This window comes from Hermetia illucens, chromosome 4, assembly GCF_905115235.1.
Source record: "Hermetia illucens chromosome 4, iHerIll2.2.curated.20191125, whole genome shotgun sequence".
Taxonomy (NCBI): Eukaryota; Metazoa; Arthropoda; class Insecta; order Diptera; family Stratiomyidae; genus Hermetia; species Hermetia illucens.
Window position 1 is genome coordinate 10,276,153 of NC_051852.1, and position 21,430 is coordinate 10,297,582.

Consider the following 21,430-nt stretch of genomic DNA (forward strand, 5'->3'; position numbering starts at 1 on the left):
TTAATCCATTTCCAACGAAAATGATCAAGGACCAATACGGTTGTACCAATAATTTCTGGTGAACAGTTTACAAAAGGAAAATCCTTTTTTGCATTGTGGGGCACTTTCTCAGGTCAATAAGTTGACAGAAACCGCCTTTAAGAGTGATTCCTATCCTTCTGTCTTTTCACCCCAAAAATTAACGAATGAAAATTCCTTTTATTTTTCTCTTTCTTGCACCCTCGACTTTACCGATTAATATGATCAAATTTTCATTTACGGGGTTAATTCTTTGACATCCCAAATCAACTTTGCATTATGCCGCTATACGACTTTCTTCTCCAGCAGCTGTGCGCCTTTTCTTATGGTTATATTGTACTTCGATTAAATCAAAATCCTGACCGATTCAGTAAACATTTGGAAATTATCGATGACGAGAAAACGCATATTATCCATCGGTCAGACGCAGCCACCGCAGCACAACACACCAGAAGGTCTCAAGGAAAGGGTGAAATTGACGTTACCTGTTACAATTTTCGATTATTGCCCATTCCCTCCACTTATTCCTGTGCACACTATTTTCTTACCCATCCGCAATTCCCATGCTCAGACCCATCAGACTTCTTCTGGAATAAAACATTTGGAATGAACTTCTCTGACCACTGCCGATGACACTTCTTTTAGGCAGTAATAAGACACTTCCGAATATGCCATTTGCCTGGGTCTCCAATTTGTTCTCCAGCGAATTTCTTCACTATCACTTTTTTCTCTGTTTTTAACTTATTGGGGCTTAGCTCATCATCGCGGTCTCGAATCCGGTCCAGTCGTTCCGCCGCCAATAGATCAGAAGGTCTCGGTCTCGTTAATTCCCATGCAAAAAATGCAATTACACTCGCTTCAACCAGACCAACCGTTGGGCCTGCATTTAGAAATAAATGAACCAATCAAGTTTAAATGCAAAGTCTACGTTCCCTTTTGAACATACAAATTGACCATTTGTATATAAAAATATGGATGAGTTTTAGAATTTTAGGGAAAGGTAACAGGTCTCTTGTTGTAAGCATCGTGTGCGGGGAGTCGAGAGGTTTTTAGATCATGGTCTAGCGTGTGGTCACTACTTTGGATGACTTTTATATTGCTCTTTATTAAGATGAACAGCAGATATCATTTTAGTGCAAGAGCTATTGAAGCCTTCTTAGTATTCAAATATTTTTTTTTTTTAAATTTCAAGGATGAGGGAATAGTATATCCATCATTATCATATAATGCTACTGAATATTAGTAATGACCCTCATGATCTTATGAAGATGGTATCACCCTAAAATTTCTACAATACTGAACTTTGTACTTTTTCAAAAATTAATTTTCAGTCCCAATCTTCTTTTAATCGCATCAATCATTTATATCGAATCAATTGAAATATGCCAAGATTCAGATTTGATTGATTATGATCAATAAATGTTTTTAGCACTCAAATACAATTTGATGGAGAGGAATAGAAAAAAAAACGTTTATTAACTATGATTGGTGTAACTTAACTATTATAAGAAAGTATTAAAAAAAAGTGAAAAAAAAAGGTTTAGTTATTTAAAGCGTGAGACATGGGAATAGTTTAACTTTTCCCTGCTTTTTTTGGATGGAAAATAGTTATTGCTCATTGAAAGATTACAGATAAATATCCAAAAGATTTATTATGAAATCATTAGTTAATTTTGAGTCAAAGTACCATAAAAATTCATTGAAAGGACGACGACGCTAGGGGTTTATGTAAAAAAGTTCAAATTTCACACTTCACAGACCAATTAAATCAATCCTTTGATAGCTCATGCCAGCCGAGACTGATAAATTGCAATTACGATATAGATAAATAGCAGATAAGAAGATTCCCCTTTCACCAGCCGAAGTTTCAATAGCTGCCTTTGCGAATCGAGGTTTGAACTTTTAAATTCTGCTGGTCAGGGCTCTAATGATTTCCAATTGTTACTTCGTCTGAAGTATTAGATTCGGGGACAGAGATAATAGCAAAGTAACAATTTCCTGATCCACAAGATAAAGTACTTTTTTATGGGTGGTATTAAGGCTTTTGCGAAAAGTAAAATCAACTTGTTGGGGGATGGTTTAGAAAAATTAATTAGATATATAATTTTAATAATGTTATAGTGTCGAAGGAGTAACAATGCATAGTTTTCCCAATAGTGCAAGCATGAAATGATTATAAAGATACATTGTTTGCTAATGGTTTCATACAAACTATTAATTGTTACTAAAACTAGATTTCGTTCACAGTTACCTATCTGAAATCCCACAATATATCTGCACCTGTATTGACAAAATCAACCAAACATTTTAAGAACAAGCTCAAACTCAACTTAATTGGATCCAATTTCTCACAATTGTAATATCAAAATCATGTTTTTGTTGTTATAGTATTTCTTTCCCACTATCCAATAACACATTCATTTTCCCACATATCTCTCTTGTTAACCATTTTTTTTTCATAAACTATTCCGCGTAACACAACAGTTATTATAACTCACCATGAACTGTACTGTTTATGTCTTAAATATGAAACGTAAGATTACTTAGAAGTTTGGTCTTAAAAAAGAGAATGGCACAGAGTTTACGTATTCAGATCCAACCGGCAGAAAAGTGATAGAAAAGTATCTGAAAACACAATGAATTGGAGTACTATGTCGAGTTTAAGACAAAAACCAACGTCAAGATATCTAATTTATTTTGTTTTTGTATCTTTTTTTTTTGTTTCGTTTTAAATCTAATCCAAAAGACAAAAGGAGATGTAGATGCAAAAAAAAAAGATTGAGGAGGTTTTACGTGTATTGTGCAAAAGTCATATGGTTACGAAACTGGTTTCGTTTTTCCGGTATAACCTCGTCGGAATGGTTTTTTGTCTTCAGATGCGAGCAAATGAGGGAAAAATTTTAATAATTTTGGATAAAGATATTCTAGTGCAATGAAACATGAAAGCGAACCAGTAAAACTATGTAACTTTTTGAATATATTATGCGTTTTTCAGTTGGCTTTTGGGGAGGATTTAAATTTAGATATTTGTTTAAGACTATTGTGCTCGGGTGAGATAGTTGGTTTAATTAACTGATGGTGAGCAGAATTGTATGAATAATGAATTAAAGATGCAACACCGAATTAAGATTATCAATAATTATGTTAATATATGTGAACTTTTGGAGCATAACGCCGCATAAATATTATAAATAAATTGAAACAGAAAAAGATATTTGCATATAAAACTAACCAGACTTTTTGATACTAAACATGAAGGCATCTATGGGTGAGCTAAATTTAGGTTTGAAAAAGAAAACTTTTACTTCTACTTTCATTTTCTTATCAACTAAAGTCCTCCCCTATTGATTTCAGTATCTATTTTCTAATTTATTTATATTTAAAATGATCAAAAGTGGTATTTTCTAAAATATTCAGAAACTTTTGGGCCATTTATTTATTTATTTATTTTACAATATCACTATTTTGTATTCAGTTCGAAGCCAGGAACGCAAAAGTGAAAGTATTCTGCTCCGTGAAACCAGAAGACGACCTGGGCCGAGTCAACACTACCAACGAATTCGACCGTCCGACCAAGACTGACAATCCCTCTAAGCAGATAGATCATGGCTGCGGATGCATTCGCTCCAGCTTATCTCTTCTTCTTCTTCTTCCTTCGAGAGGAAGACATCGTCATTCCAATAACACTGGAACCATGAATCCAAGGAGTCCGAACCATCAAAGGGCTTCAAGGTAAATATAACAATTCCACAGCACAAGGGATACTGATTGGGGCAAACCTAGAGCATGCTCACCCGAAAAAGTCTACAGAGAGGCAGCTCATCAACTTGCTACTTCCTCCAGCACATACAACTGTGAGAGGATTTCCTTGATATTGCTCTACTCAACGACAGTGGGACGTTTACTATGGAGAACTTGAAAGTGCCTCGGGCCAGAGATTCTTCTTAGATCACAGCTAGATACTTTTCAGTCTAAATATCGCAGTAGAGGCTTCCAGCCCTCTCATAGAGAGGAAGATCGACTGGAGGAAGTTTGGTCAAATTATCAAGAACAAAATCTCCGGTGCTCAGAATGGTAACATTGTACGACAGACGAATTACAGTCAAAGGTCAGAGCACTCGAAACTGCCTTTGAAGTCTAGTCTTCTGTAAAATAAAGAAAAAAGATACACCACCTTGAAAGAATGAAAATTTTTCCAACCTCAGGAAGCTGACCAATATCTGCTATGGGCACAGATACTGGCAGTAATACAAGAACTGCCTGAAGAGCCAAAAGTCGGCCATTAAAACTGGATAAGGAATTCATTCTTTCTTCAAAAGTTGGAAGGCTCCTACCTGGTTTACAGGCACTTCCCCGTCAGCGAGGAGAACTGTGAGTTGGAACCTTGTTCGGAAGTTATGCAGCCCCAATTTTTAGTGATCATCGAATTGGTTATTACCAAGGGTGAAATTAACTGGACCATAAATAGCTTCTCCGGATCCATGCAGCATTCTCTAGAAACAGCAAGAAGAGGTTGCGCTAGGACTTATAGAAATTTATCGAAAATTGATTTCGTTTAAATGGCCAGGCACGAAGGGATACTGATCTATGAGCCTCACATATGCTGAAGATCCTAAAACGCGTCTATGCTAAGAACTAAGATAATCCAATCTCATCTGGTAGGCTAGGGTTGTGGGTAGAAGGACGCCGCACGGTGGCACTATCTCTTCGGGGCTCTGGGTGATAGTGATGGATGAAATTCTACGGAAATTGAACAAGAGTGGCGTGGAGGTGGTGAGGTATACCGACGAGTGTAAAGTGCGCGTTGGAAAATACGATTCAAAAAACTACGTAACCAAGTGCTATTGGGTACTGCCCAATGTCGGAGTCGGTGTATCACTTTGATTTCCTAGCCGTGATACAGTAAGAAAATGCTCCATAGGCCTAATTCATCATCATCAACGGCGCAACAACCGGTATCCGGTCTAGGTCTGCCTTAATAAGGAACTCCAGAGACCCTGGTTTTGCGCCGAGGTCCACCAATTCGATATCCCTAAAAGCTGTCTGGCGTCCTGGCCTACGCCATCGCTTCATGCCTCGTCTTTTTTTTTCTACTATAGATATTGCCCTTATAGACTTTCCGGGTGGGATCATCCTCATCCATACGGATTAAGTGACCCACCCACCGTAACCTATTGAGCCGGATTTTATCCACAACCGGACGGTCATGGTATCGCTCATAGATTTCGTCGTTATGTAGGCTACGGAATCGTCCATCCTTATGTAAGGGGCCAAAAAATTCTTCGGAGGATTCTTCTCTCGAACGCGGCCAAATGACCATACCATCGAAGCAGCCTTTCGCAACTTTTCACGGTCCCATATCGTTCGCGGATGTCGTCATTAGCAACAAACTGGTTTGAGCGGAATAGTAAGCTGAAACATTACATGAATCTGGACAGAATCTGCAACTGCAGAAAACTCCTTTGCTTTAATAGATAGGCAGGTTCATCAGTGGGATTTTCATAGTCAAACTGGAACAGAGTTAGCGGTCTTATGTAAAGATTGTGGAGGAGATATGTTAATTACATTTGCGCCATTATCAAGAGAAGCGTCGTAGAAAACACTCAAATTCTTCTTAAGATTGAAAAGAAAGAACTGACATAATTTTTAGACTTACTTTTGAAGAGAAAACAGGAAACAGTGACGCTGGAGATCTAACTGACGGATACAGAAAGGATTATCCTTAACCCATCAAACTACGGTCACTAGCACAAAGATGGCCCCTTCCAACCACATGATCCTTCCGGTTCTAACCTTTCCTATATTTTCAGGAGGCTTGGCGAAAAGGATCAAACGTATTCTCAACGACTTGATCCACAGGCATTGGAGGACTTACTCCAGACCAACAGCCCAAAAGGAGAGTAGCATTGGAGCACCTTAGTGAACACCTGAAGGAGGCACAATTAGCGGACAAAAAAACCCTATAGACATCTAGTCGGAGGACTACCTCGTCCTGGCGAACCACATGACTTCAAAAGAGAATGCATACGAGTAATTAGTGATAGCACACAGGGGATATAACAAAATTTGAGAAATTCAAATTTTATCCTTCAAACGCTCTAATAGTCGTCATCGGTGCTCATTCCGCCTCGTTTAAACTTGGAAAATCACTGATTCTCCTGGTGTAAAGTCCGAATAATGTTTTCCAGGTCAAACCTTGGCTTCTACAGTTTTTTTTTGCCAAAAAGCAATGCTTGAATAACACAGGAAATTCTTTTTTATCCATTTTCTTCAAATTGACAAAAGTTGCTTCACTTAAAACGCTCTCTCCCACAAAATAATAGTCCGACAGCTGTCAAATTTGCACACGTGCCTTTTGAAGGTTGAGGTTAACTGAAAATCATATGGATTTACAACTAGTGCCGTCATCTGTGTGTTAGCCTACGAACTTGTCCGCTCACCAGTTAGATAAAATACTCTACAGGGGAAAACCGTAACCGTACCATTCGGGAGTAAATACAGGAAACCGTCAGCTGCCATATAGCCCCAAGATTGCACTCGTGGGGGTTGTGATTGACATCCAAGCGGTCGTGCTGGTATGTTTTTTAATAGAGTGGTCGTGTTTCCACAACGTGTTTCGAGGTTCAAATAGGCTTTGATTCTAGTTGTGACACCGTAGAACCTACATTCTACATACCTCAATAACTTTGCTTGTGGGTTCAACTTCGTCTCGAAAAGAAAAACACCGATGAACCGTCTTCCTAAACGCTATACGTCAGTTTTTGGCCCCCTATCAAAAAAATATCGAAAGCTGCAAGTACCTTTGACAACAACTTCCAAATTTGAGCTATGTTGAGTGGCCAAGTGGTGAGGCAAACGTATTACAAAACTGACACAAAGGGACCTGATTATTGCCTTATGACTATGTGTTGACCACCAGGGGCCATTAGCGACCTTTAACGGGTCGTTTACGATACGGAATGTGACGTCCCCGAGGTGCCCGAGTAAGTAGCTCTGAGCTCCTAGCTGGCAGTATACCTGCGTCCTAGGTAGTAGCCTTGAGAGAGCTTCGGTACAGGTCGGGGCACGCTGGGATTCTCCGGAGCCGTCGACAGCTTTCTGTTGACGTCGATAAGGTAATGTGAGCCTAGCTCTGCCAAGGTGGTAGTTGTGACGTGTATCAGGGGCCAGCCACTTCGGGACCTTGGTTGGGTAGTGTGCGTTTAACCGGTGTTAATACATCGCGTTGCCGCGAGCGAGCGTCGATTAGTCCGTGAATTTCGGGATCCGCTAAGAGTAGGTCAGCCCTAGGAAAATTGGGATAGGAGCTGTGTCCCCGAGGGTCCATCCGTTCCTGACTATTACGGCCCACCCTATTGCACATGATACGCTGGTGAGTTTTCATTGAAGAATGCATATAAATTAATAAAAAAATCGACGAAACAACAGGGAAAGAGGAAGAATTGAGTGCGTTTGGGCGCAGCAAAAAATGCATCGTTCACCGCAGCGATCAGCGAAACAAGCGGCGAGGGCTGGAATAACCGACGGGACACCAGGGCGGCCAAATAAAAAGCAAGCCTTACCAAGTGGCGCGACTGACCGTGCGGAGATGGCAACTCCAATACACCTTGTAGTGTCCCTGTTCCGAAAAAGAGCCCAGTCAGAATCGCTAATTTTGACGAGATAGATTCGGACATACACCGAGTGCAAGTGCAATCGACTGTCCTAGCTAGACCCGAAGAGGAAATGCTCATTAGGAAATGCGCAGCAGTGGTGAAGCGTATGCGGCAAGAGTACGTTCCAGCCTAGAGCCCATGGGATCTTGACTGCCTCACAGAAAAAGTCGAAGTGGAGGAGGCGACAAAGCGTGAATGTCCAGAAGTAACCAATGCCTGGATAGGTATTGCCCCTGTAAATGCTCGAGGCCAAAAAATCGCTGTGGTGGAAGTCCCCGAGCAATATGCGAGGAAACTCCTTAGTAGCGGGAGAATTAAAATTGGATAAGCGATCCGCGCTGCTAGTCGGTTTTGCTCTATGGCGCATAGAGGTGCATCGTAAGCGCCTTGCTCAAGTGCAGAGGCGGGGAATTTTGCGAGTGGCGTCTGCTTATCGCATCGTCCCTGAACCGGGACTCTCTCTCTCTACGGCTGTAAAGGCGAGAACTTAACAAAGGTGGTTGCCCATCAAGAACGTTAACGCAACAATTGATTACTTCCTTATCCAACTTCTAAGCGGGTATGGAAATTTGCAGTCTTACCTGTACAGGATTGGGAAGGCGCGATCTCCTGATTGTGTGCTCTGCAATGGAATGGCGGACGACGCTGAACACATTTTTTTCTTTTGCGAGAGGTGGGACGGCTTTCGTCAGTAGCTTTATGCAGACACATGGGAGATCTCCCCAGACCACATTGTAAGAGATATGCTGAAGAGCCCTGGCAGCTGGAATCGTGTTCCCATTGTGTTTGGGCTCTTCTTATTGCAAAGATTAAACTCGACCGGCGGAGGGACCGGATGGTAAGGGGTTCCCTGAACTAACAACTCGCTTCCTCCCATCCCCTCCCGTTGGTGAAAGGAATTCCCTGACTTGAAGGCTCCCAAATCCTGGCGGGCCGAGCGAAAGGGCTAACCCGAAGTAATGTGTCAAACCTTTCTAGGTTAGTTCTCTGATGACAGGGAGGTATTTAGTTGGTAGTCCAACAGCGTACCGTTGCGGGAGTCCAACACTCTGTGCGAGTATGAGTATGAGTTGAGCTAAACGAGTGAACTTCTTTGAGGTCTTTGATAAAGTTAAATAAGCGTTGAAGGATGATAATCTACTTCTAATATCTGTTAGCGATTTTCAACAATCAACTCCTAGAAAACCACCGACACACTCGTAACTTACGATAGATTTATTTCCTATCAAAACCTACTTAAGAATTCTGGAAAGGCAAAAAAGCTATCGTCGAAACCAGTGAAAATGCTAAATTACATCTACACCACCTAGAAAAATGCATCAACTTTACACCATAAGATTACTGCCTACTTCTCAAGATTTCTCTCCACCAATCACCACTGGCGTCATGATGCCGATAGCACAATTTGAACGGCCAACAATTTCGAATAATAACTAGGTCTTTTCGGCCTAAGAAAGTTCGCAACTTAATGATAAGCCATTAAACGATCCGAGATACATTCAGTTTCAGATTTTTCTGCAAACCATGATACAAAATGTTTAGAAAACAGCTCCGCGCTGTATTTATCTTTTCTTTATCGCTTGATCCAAATTTTGAGTAATGCTTTGAGTGCTTATGCTCATTTTCCAGTTTTCTTGTAATTTATTTAATGGAAATGGAGTGAACTATTGGTTTGTTGGTCTTTCGGCATTTGGCTAACGGATTTGTGCACTTGAAATACTTTTTCAGGCTACAAAATTAACAACATACAATTATTTCACAATCTTCCCATTTTCCTAGAGAAAAACCAGAAAAGTATTGGCTTCCCCAATTTTTCCGGAAAAAAAATGGGGTCGCTACCGTTTTCTTAGTAATGGAGTGGATTTTAGCTATATTAACGCAATTCTGTGGACCAAACTAACATTTCGTAGAAGAAAATATCAGGCCAGTTACACAAAATACTATCTTTATCTGGCACATTTTTCTCCAGCAAATTTATTTCACTATAAATTCACTTTCAACTGATTAGAAAAGATAGCCCCAATCAATGCTACGAAATAGATACAAAAAAACCTTTTGAAAGCATGATTTGTTTCTGCCGAAAATAAATTACACGTTACTAAATTGAATGATAAATATCGACACGGTTTTTGCTTTAGATCTTTCCATCTTTTCAGATATTTTCGCATAATAGACAGAAAATGATAAATTGATTAACCAAATAAAATTTGCCAATTAAAATGTCAATGAATTGTTAGGAAATGCATAGACCATGCATGTTTCGGTAGATGCAATGTTACGGGAATATGTTTTGTTAAAGATGTCGTTTTTGTGGTGAAATTCAGATAATGCGTTGCTCTTCCATTATAAATAATGAGAAAAAAGATGTTGCTATATTTGGTCTAATTTTTAGTAACTAACATAAGAAAAAAAATTAGGAAAAAGCTTTTAGAAAATCAGAAAAATGTTAGCTATTTTTGCGCATACTTGATTAAAGATTGGAATCGGTAAAAAGATTTCTGCAATGGTGGGCTGAAAAGGGGGCTAGTTCTCAGATTTGAAACTCATTAGTGGAGAATCGGTAACGCTAGACGGTCAAATACCAAGCACATTTTCAGTTGGGCCACAGTGTCCAAGAATTTCACATCAAAGGGCCACCTGTCTTAGCCGGAAAAACAATTTCACCACCAGATATTTAAGTAGATGGAGGTATCTCTTATATCTCCATTAGAGGCAGAAGCTTGAAATGCATGCGCGATTACATTAGATCAGTAGATTGACTTGTGCAAAATGTCAAGGAGGACTATTGTAGGATGACCAGTCGTGGATTCGCAGACCAATTTAGAAGAAATTAACTTTTGATGAGTTCGGGCCGAAATAGACCAACGATCGAGCTCCGATTCCTCGGGGCAGAATGTCCTCAGAGAACGTGTTGCCGATCTGTGGCTCACAAAGCAGAAAAATCTAAATTTCATCTTGACCACAATAGGCATGCTTCCCCGATTTGTCAGCCTGGAAGAAGCCGAGCTAAGTAAGCGAGTCGATAGTGAGTAATATAAGACTTTTGACGAGAGCTAGAAAATGATGGTGTTCAGTTCAGTGAAAAAAGTAAGCCCCTTGGTGGTGAGACAAAAAGCTTGCGATCGAGATTGAAAGAGTTTCTTGCTGAATGACCTTTCCACAAGAAGCTAGACAACATCGTGTTTACCATGCCTACGCGCGATAGTCTCTGTTTCATCAAAATTCGCCATGTGACGCGCGACTTACCGATATATACTTTGAATAGAAGGCAGAAGAGGCAGTGAATAGGTCATACTTTAGGAAAGCGCGGCAAATGCATTGCTGACTATGCCATGGAATACAACCGCATTTCCCAGGATCACCTTGACCTACCTTTCGTAGAATTCTGTCATTTCATGGTTGCCACTGAAACCTATATGGAACATAGTGCTTCTTCTGAATAACGACTCAAATTCAATTTTGAGACTGTTAGTTTCCCAGCTATAGTTGTTTCAACCAGGACGCTTTAAAGATTCTCCTCAATCGTGCTCTAAAGGGTGACTCAGCCGCTGGCAAGAATCGTTATAAAGATGCACAGAAGTTTCTAAAGAAGAGCAAAAGATCGGCTAAATGATCATAATGGAGACGTTTTTATGAAGAGACTAATCCTCTCGCGGCAACCTCAAAGCTGAAGCGAGTCCTTGTTTAAGAACCTAGTCAGAATCTGGGTTATTTACGTTTACAGAACGGGAGGTACACAGAAAGCAATGAAGAAACGGCAAACCATTTACTTGAAGTGCACTTCCCAGGTAGCATCCAAAATCTAATCTCGGGGCAACAAGGTACATACAGCCCTCAACCGAGAGACTGGAATCTGGCATGCAAAGTAGTATCACTGGAGCGAGTAAAATGGGCATTTAACTCGCTCCATAGACACAAGTCTGCAAGTCCGGATGGCATCATTCCTGCGCCAGTAATAGAGGGAATGGATGCCCTGGATCTACATATTCGGAATATATATCGTGCATGCCTAGCACATGCTTATATTCCAACTAACTAGCGTGATGTGAAGAGGCATTATCTGTCTCATACATGAAAAGGGAAATATCACACAGTGCAGCAATTATAGAGGTATCACGTTGCTGAGTACCATCTTTAAGATATTCTCCTCTATCTTGTTAGGCCGGATAGCCCCATATGCCCAGGACATCATTGGCCCATACCAAAGAGCCTTCGTTCCAGGCAAATCAGCAACAGATCAAATTTTCTCTCTGCAGCAAGCGATGGAACAACTGTTGGAACATTGATATCAGTTGCACTATCTTTTCATGGACATTAAAGCCGTCTATGATAGCATAGGGTAATACAAACTGTAAACTTTACACGGCCTTGAGAGAATTCGGTATTTCGACGAAATTGGAAAGACTGACTAGGCTGACCCTGACCAATGAGCGAGGCCAGATAAAAGCAGCAGTATCACTTTTAAGACCATTCGACATCAACAACGGTCTACGACAAGGGGATGCCCTATCATGTGTCCTCTTTAACCTGGCCCACGAGAAAGCGATCCGTGATGCTGAGGTAAATGCAATGGGTATGATCCTCTTTAAGTCCACTCAACCACTAGCCTTTGCTGAGCTGCACATCAATGAAGGCAAGACAAAGTATATGGTGGTAACGTCAGCACCAAAAACCAAAAACCAACAAACATCAAACCGCACTGGTCAAACGGAAGAATAAAGATAGGAGAATACAACTTCGAGACCGTTGATAATTTCTCCTATCTAGGGTCGAAAATCACAGCCGATAACAGCTACGATAATGAAATCCGCGCACGGTTATTGGCAGCCAACAAAGCTCTTACTACTGAGATGGAGCGATGGCATAGGTCAGGACGTGAGACAGCTTTTAGGGTTATCGAATTGGTGGATATTGGCGTAAAACCGGGCTGTCTGGAGTTCCTTATCAAGGCAGGCCTAGACCGGATACCGATTGTTACGCCATTGATGATGATGATGAAGTTAGTGGTTTACATTCTTTGTACTTTTGAGGATGAAGATTCTGGTCCTCACCATGGTTAACAAAATATGTGTGCCTTATTCGGTTTCTAATGAATCAAAGTGGAAAAAAGCCCGAAGTCCCGAAAACCAAGAATCGATCGAAAGAAAAGCTATCAAGTGGTATTCTGGCCCATCTGCTCGGCCTTAAGTGAACAGGGTTTCCGCAAAGTCCCGATTTTTATAGTAGCCATTATTGACCTACAAGGTCGCGTCCAGCACACCTAGATGTCACCATTGCCCATTCATCGAAATGTGCTTCAGCTATCTCCAGGTCTTCCCGAGAAGCCCATCGTTCTGCCTGTCTACTATACTGCACCACGTGTTGCTGGAGCGACCCACTCCCCGGCCACTCTGAAATAGTGGATTGTATTACATAGCTCATAGACACCTGATCCGTACACTGAAGTAGCTCTTCATTTGAAATTGTGTCAGACGGATTTTTATCGATCAAAGGGGAACTCGAAAGTTGGCATCTCAAACACAAATTATAAAAATATCCCTTTCTTGTTGTGTCGTCTAGAGTTTCACCGAGACATTTGTGGGTATGTTCGAGCCCTTCCTTTACTCTAAATTCTACTTTAGCGGTCCTTTCGTTAGTTCTGCTTTCATGGTTTTGATAACTTTTCAGGTTGAGAAGCTATTTTGTTGATTTTTCGGAGATAAGATCGCTAAGGCCGATTGAAGTAGATCGCTTTTGAGACTGTCCAACTGAAGGGTGCGATCACTGAACCGGGAAAACTAGAGGCAAGGTATTCTGGGACCCTTGGATCGATCTGGTCTGTTGAACCATTAAGAAAACAGAGGCATATGAGTACTTGATGCTAGTGACTTTTACAATTTGGTGCTGGTGAATTTATTGGCCCTTTTCCAATTGTGAAAGACAAATATACTCTTGTGGTTGGCAACATCGTGTTGATTCTCCAACTAGTCAAATTTAGTTCAAGAGCTAAGCACTATTTGGATTTGAATATGCTGATGAGAAGCTTCTCCCCATGTATTGGAAACCAAGGGTATTTTAGCATGTGAAGAAAACCATCATCAACATCAGGGCCCCAAATTTGAACTGTTCAAATCACTTACTAGCAAATTTTCAGGACTGACTAAACAGTGTATGAAGTCGGCCCTTTGTTTATTTTTTGGCTCTTTTCTTTTGAGGAAACCGCATTCTGGTACAAAGGAGGGGAGGTATGACCTCAGAATTTAGTAACACCAATTTCCTTATCTAGAGACCTAGACTCGTCTTGTGAATCAATTCACCCATAAAACAGCGTGAGAAACGCACTGGCCCGTCGCGAATTAAATGGTGACGATTTCGGGAGAAAAAGGAAGAGATGGTCTCACTTACGCGATTACTAACCATTACGATTGTTGAAGAATCGTATAGCCAAGTTGAAGACACGACCCACAAAGCAGACTATGCAACCTTCGGGGTCACTAAGCCAGATAAGCGGTACATCAACCGTGATACTTGAAATGACGATGTTGAAATGAACGTCCTTGAAAAGAAACGCCTCTATCACAAATTTCTCGACGATAAAACGCTCGCAAATTTTCAAGAATGCCAATCGGAATGCAAACAAAGTGATCGCTGTCATCCCGAAACAGGACACTCGGGATGGCGAGCGAGATCTATATTGACTTGCAAAAAGCCGACACGAACGCATACAGGATATCGATGACAAGAACGGAGCTTTGCTTATCGGCTGACGAGCCGCCGGATAGATGGGGAGAATATTTCGAGCCACTCCTCTATTTCTGGACACACGAGACATCCAATGCAAATTTACCGCAGTGTCGTCCAATTTGTCGCTTTCTACGGCTCTGAGAGACAGTCAACTGCTTCTCGCGGCAATGGAGACGAATATGTTGCGTTGGGCTAGTGGCATAACATGTCATGATTACATCCAAATTGAGGATACCCGCGATTGATATGGGATTGAACCGATCGTGGAAATTCGTAATTAGCGCTAACGAAAATTTACTTGCAAAGATTGGTCTGACTATTAAAGTCAATGGGAAATCAACAAGAGACCAGCCGAAATTACGGTGCCTTGATACGATAGATCTGGATTTAATACCCTCGAGACTGCATCTGGATTAGGTCTTTTGATAGAACAAAATGGCCCAACCGATCACGACGAGTCGCCCATATATTCCAGGACCAACCTATTTCAGATACCAAGCCTCATTAGTGCTAGTGGAGTAATATCAGATGGAGAGATGGAGAATGGGGATGAAGTATTAATGCTTGATTTAAAGGATTCACATATATTGCAGCAAGTATTGCCTTAGACATGAACGGAATTGTTCACAGAGCCAAGTTGCAACTGATTTCGCCTAGGCCTAATTGTCCGAACGGCTATCACAATAAGCGGAATTTTTTTGAGTGCATCTTTGGTGCTACGAACGTAGGAACGTTGTCATTATTCCTTAAATGAGACAGCATTTCCTGGTTAGCCCACACTCTTCCTCCTCTACTGTACTGTGCCACGTGTTGCTAGGGCGACCCACTCTGGAATAGTGGATTGTATTGTATAGCATGACAAGTAATAGAATTGTCGTTATTTTATAAATTGTGACCTATCCACTGTCACTTCCACCGGCACCATCCCTGTATGACGAAATAGTTCCTCCATTGAAATTGTGTCAGGCCAACTGTTTCCAATCGACTCCTATTATTATCATAGCGGAATCATATATCATTCAAAGCATCGTGAATCAGTTTAATGATGATGTCGTTCTTATTAGTCGTATCGTTCAGAATTTCGTTGAGTCCTTGTGAGTACTATCGAGCCATTCTCTTTTCTCTAAATTCATTTTAGTGGTCCTATCGATATTTTGGTGTGGGGCTTTTGTAGGATTTTAAAGTTGAGGACCCATTCTATTGTTATCTTTCGAGACAGGGATATAAGATTCAAGAGTTTAGATTCACTCCGTTTGAGGCCAGAATCGACAAACAACAAATTCGCCAACTTTTCCAGTTATCTAGAGATATTGGACCTTAAACGTACGTAAACTACTGCCATAAATATAATAGGACGGTCAATGCCTTTTGTTGACCTAAATATGACAGCAAAAGAAGTTAAGCTGAAAATTAATCTACCAAAAACAAATATCCCAACCCGAGCTCGAGTCAATAGACCATTCAAACAGAACTTGATTTGATAGATGCTAACTCTCAAAATGGTGATAATTTTTCACATTTAAAGGTGAAGATAGAAACGACCAACCACCTTTATCGAGCTTTGTAGAAAAGTAGGGACAAGCCACTCTGGGAGGTTGATCGAGCTCTGCCTGTCAACCCATATGATAAGACCAGACCAGATAACACTGTCTGTCAACTCATATGATATGAAGAAAAACAGAGGCAAACAAGTTTTCAACGGTGGTCACGTTAGCAATTAGGTATTGACGAACTTGGGTGAAAAGGACACGTTTCACCCCAGCTCCCATGACTGAAAGACAACTCAGATCTTGTGGTTGACCACAATTTTTTGACTTTCCAGCGAGTCAGATTCAGTACAAGAGCTAAGAATTATTCGGACTTGATTTCACTGGTCGGGATCTTCTTCTGGTGTTGATTTAATATCGACACCCAAACATATTTTCACATTAGGAGAAGGCTATCACCAAAACCGAACTCCCAAATTTGAACCATATGATGCTACCGACTTTTAACCGTCTTTTCACTGAACAGTGTATGCAGTTGGCTACTTTTCGATTAAAATTTAATTTCTTGGCCCTTTGGGTTCGTTCTTTATTTCGGGAAGAACCATATTCTGGTACCAAGAAGGGGAGATATCGACAAACGTTGAACACAATAGGAAAAGGCCGCACATAGTATAAAAGATAGAATTATGTAATCCAAAATTATTTTTTTTAATAGTAAAAGGAAACAAAGAAAGGTACATGTGGTCCATTCTGGAGGGCAAACCACAAGAACATCAATTGAGTGGATAAAGGTAGTCACTACAACATGCGTTTTGACAATGAAGTACTTATCTCGAAACCAAATTTTTCCCTTAACAGTAAAGAGGTGACAATCCGCAAACACAGGACCACCACAAAAGATGGTCCATAATGGTTTGGATATACAGCTGATATGTGTCCTCTACACTCCCTAAACTCAATCGACTAACTCAAGGGTTCCTAATGAGTGTAACTGCAATAAAGAGATTGACTCGTCAAGGGTCTTTCGTCACGATTTGGAACTCGCAAATTGGAGTCTTTCCTGCTCTTGTCAGAACTCTTCTAAAGGACGAGTTTGAGGTCCTGGGATGAAGATCCTGGTTGGCCTTCTGAGAGTATACCGCGCTGATATAAGTCCTAACCCTTCATTTAGCTGAGACTATTGCTGATGGTATTTGCGAGAAAGACCTAGAGCTTCATGTACTCCGTCTGTCAAAGTATTTGATAGACAAATCTGAGGTTTGATTTCTTCATTTTTTCAAGATTAAGATGTCTTTTTTAAAGAATCCTGTTATACTATCAAAAGATAGCTTTTTTCAGTTCAAAATATAGTCGCATTTTAAGTCGAAAAGAAAGCCGATATCACCAATTATTTCTATCTTTAATGATGATCGTTAGATCCACCTCAATTTAGTTTTATCTAAGTCTGAAAAAAACAAACATTCCCTTCACTTACCAAATTCAGTTTCTCCATCAAAATATTGATTTGATTTTTGGTGCACATTTTTCCTTCGTCGATATTCTCACTTTCTCAAAAATTAACACAACAACAAAAAATCAAAAAAGATGCAATATCTTCGAAAATCACATTAAAACATCCACAGCAAATACCATTTAAAAAGATATGGGCCCCGCGAAAATTCAGATTCTCATGACATACAAAGAGCAGGTTGACTGCCCAACCGATCACCATCCGAATCTAAAGATTTTATGAATGGATTAGATGCACACAGGTCAATGGATTATGCACTTAGTAAAAAGTGAAAACGAAACCTCTTTCCAGATTGATCATTAAAATTAATGGCTTTCTTCGGGAAACGACCGAAAAAAAAAACTGAAACTGAGAACAGAAACTTGGGATATGTCTTTTGGCTGACACTGAAAATTTATGGTCACTGAAAATCGCCTGTTTGATGTTGGTGATTAACGGAGGGCACGGAAAAGGTTAAATCCGATAATCATTATTTATTTTTTGCACCGGTATATTCGCGCAATCACTTTTTCCTGCTCTCGCGGGACAAAACCATGACATTTTTTCCTCAAAAGGGTCACACTTTCATTTCTCGTCATTTCCTTAAATCTTTTCCCATCAATTTTCTTGGTCGAGGAAATACAGAAAATCACATCGCACAGAAATTAAAAAAAAAAAAAAAATTTGCAGATATATCAGTATCCACGGCCACCGAGGGAAGTATCTATTTTACGTTTAACGATCTTTTGATGATCATGTTTGTTGAAGTTTTTGTTATTTAAACATTTCCATGTTTACAGGTTTCGTTTCTTGAACTCTAGATTCAATTTTGAATTTTCTTCTGGGACAACGGGTTCCGTAGTAAAAACCGCGATCGCACCGGGTATACGTTTAGAGAGCTCCGCGATCGAGGAACGATTGACTGAGGTGAGAATGATCAGCACAGGTGTAAGACCCGCCGCAACATAAGGTGTCGTGGTATGTAGGTAGGCAAGGTAATGGTATGGTCTGGACAGTGCCGCGGTTTTTCAAGACCTCTATCGCTGGTAGCCGTGAGTGTTGTTGGACTGGTAGCCGAACAAGAAGATAATTGTTGCATTGCTGCATGGATTACGCTCAGATTGCCGTTGAAGCGAATTAGTTTGCGCATTATTTGGACTTTAGGAGATAATTTTTGATAAGGAAGCGCTAATCGGTTTTGATGGAGTGGTTTTTAGTCAATGAACATGTTGGTGGCATACATTCAGCACAATGGCCCTAATAGTGAACTATGAGGAAAATAATTTGGATCGAACGCTATAAGAAATCCACCGAATCTTTAGTTAGTTTAGAGTGAACTACGAACGGCGTAATTTGGATCTCACCAGGGAGTACTATCTTCATCTTGAGAACTTTGAACTTTGGTCTACCGTCCATAGGTATAGTAATACCCAAGAAAAATGCTCATCCTCTTCACTAAAAATTCCGTAGATTGACCTTTAAGGATGCCCTTCGGTTCATGAAAATTTATCTTCTTAACCTCCTTCTTGAAGAACAAAAAACATTTTCCAGAACACCAGAAGAGGGGTTCGTAGGGAGAAGTCTGGAGCTACATTCCACTTTTTCAGTTCACGACCCCTCCATTTTAGGCAAAGTGTCCAATCTTTCCAAAAATAAGGACTAATGGTTTCACCCAGGGCGTGGCGACCCATCAGATGCTATCTCACACCTACCCTTGGAACAACGTGCTCGAAAGTAGTTTCCAAGACAGAGGCGATAAATATGTAAAGCACAGAATTTTAGAAGGAGTCTAGACCTGAAATATCGAGATAGAGTGCGAACTCCACAAGCCTCCCTTCAACGTAATCTAAAGCTGGAGTATTAAATGATATGCGATCTGTCGTAGAAGTCACAGGCGCCGAGGCACAGATTTTGGAGGCCTCACCTAATTCATGTTCCCGCACGGAGAAATCTGTGGAAGACAGACTCTCCACTTCAGTGGAAAACATACACCCGATGTCTAAGGGACAGCCAGCCAAATGAGAGGAATGGAGAGGAACTGGAAACCAGACTTCGGCCGGCCTGTTGATGACACCGTTGCCTAACGCTTCCAGAAAACGGGAAAGGAAGGCTCGGCAGAAGGAAACTTCAGTCGCAAAGGAGAAATGACTACAGGCTTGCCTGTCAGAACCTTCTCCTCTGCCTCTAGCAAGAAAACTGAAAGAAAGGGAACCTGGTGGAGTGGACGCAACTGGTCTAATTCCATTAAATGGAAACAGATCCAAGCAGTCTGGATACGGTAAACCTGGGAAGGCTCCAAGCCTATAACAGAAGGCACAGCAAAAGAAGGGGAATTTTCTTGGGAATGAGGATATGGGCGCTGGCAATGTGTGGCGATATCCAGAGAAATTGGACGCAAGAAAGCGGAACTTTCGGTGGAAGGAGAGGATATGCTGGAAAATCAGGTGAGATCCGCACTGAATGCAACAACACGAAAAGGGTCGCATCTATTCAAGCAGGACATTCGCCTTTTATCCATCTAACACCTGCTCTGGTTTGAAATGTCCGGTTTGCGTAGATCCGATCACACAACCTGGTATCAAGCCAGCTCCACTCACGCCTCTGACTTCCATTTCTTCCATTTGTTCCGTAAAAAGTGTAGAAGAAGTTACTAATTCTGTAGTCCTTTGGACAGTGCAGGCCCTCATTCGGAGTTCAGCCACTGCATGCACTATCCTCCACGCGCAGTTCCATTGTGGAGAAGTGTACCGGAGATACTGCAACTTGATTCGTTTTCTATGAGTCGGAAACCATCATTGTCCTTCGTTCTCAAAATGAAGATGATGCCTTACAGTTTTCTGATATGATTAAATTTCAAACTACCGAAGAAAAAGTCGAGCATTATCTGGTGGTTCTAGCCGCTGGGCAATTTAAAACAGCCCCATCAGTGCACTCCAAATGGAAGTCTCTATCGCGGAAACCTCGATTATTAAATCCTAGCTTCGTTTCATCCTCCAGCACTTTTATTAACACACGGACACAGTGCCTTCCTCTGTCGGGAGGTACCCGAGTAAGTAGTTCTGACCCCCTAGCTGGCAGTTAACCTGCGTCCTAAGTAGTAGCCTCAAGAAAGTTTCACGGTGAAGAGCGAACTGCGAATGACCGATATACACCGATGGGGTGATGTGATTCTAACTCTGTCAAAGTGGTAGTTATGACCCATATCAGGAGCCACCTCTTCGGGACCCTGGTCTGGTAGTGTGCATTGAACCACTATTAGTAGACTGTGTTGCCCCGAGCGAGTGCTGATCTGAGTCTCAGGGAACTGGGGTAAGGACTTTGTCCTTGAAGCTATACCCGTTCCTGATTATTGCAGCCCGCTCCCTTGCACACGATGCGATGGTAAAAACTTAAATGGTGAATAAAGAAAATATAAATGAGGAGATAGTGCGAATGGAGGATGTATCGGCTGCATTTGTACGCAGCACGGGAGTACGACGGTTACCCCAGTGACCAGCGAAGGGCGCAGCAAGGGCTAAAATACTCGCCGAGACATCGGAATGCGCAAACAGAGAAGAAAGCTCGCAGAGTGATGCGGCATCTACAACGGAGACGGCAATCCAGACAGCATCTAGCGCAAACATATTGTGAATATGAAAACTACGGAAACTAAGCAGATTGTTTCGAATATAAGCCGAGTGCTAGCGCTGTCGACTACTCTTGCGAAAGCCAAAGAGGAAAGGCGACGTTCTTCCAGAAAAACGTCAGCCAAGGGGTGAAAAACGGGCTGATGAAACTGGAGGAGCTCTTGGACAGAATTTCATAATATGGGTAGACGTGGAGTGTAGCAGAAGATGCGCGAGAAGCAGTAACAAACAACGGAATTTTGGACGAATTAGGGCTGAGGACAATAGATAAAGGTACGTTCTGTGAAGCGGTCAAGGGGTTACTGGGAGAGCAAGCTTTGGTTTCTAGCCTGAAACCCATGTACTCTCTGGAAATGTAAGACCTTGCTTGCCTGATGGAAAGAAAACGAGGTAGAAGAAGCGATCAAGCGCGAATATCCTAAGGTAAACAGT

General features: G+C 41.3%; 1 protein-coding gene across 4 annotated transcripts in view; it reads right to left on the bottom strand.

Moving 5' to 3' along the window:
• The window catches only part of LOC119654370 (disheveled-associated activator of morphogenesis 1), a 200,624-nt gene extending 182,319 nt beyond the window's left edge, over positions 1-18,305 (bottom strand). For 3 of the 4 annotated variants that reach the window (XM_038059718.1, XM_038059721.1, XM_038059720.1), the window contains exon 1: positions 17,358-18,304. In XM_038059718.1, the coding sequence (XP_037915646.1) occupies positions 17,358-17,405 (48 nt within the window). In that variant the 5' untranslated portion in view covers positions 17,406-18,304. Of the gene's footprint in view, positions 1-17,357 lie in introns of all 4 variants that reach the window. The other variant, XM_038059719.1, reaches the window with a different exon arrangement.
• Between the last annotated feature and the right edge of the window lie 3,125 nt (positions 18,306-21,430).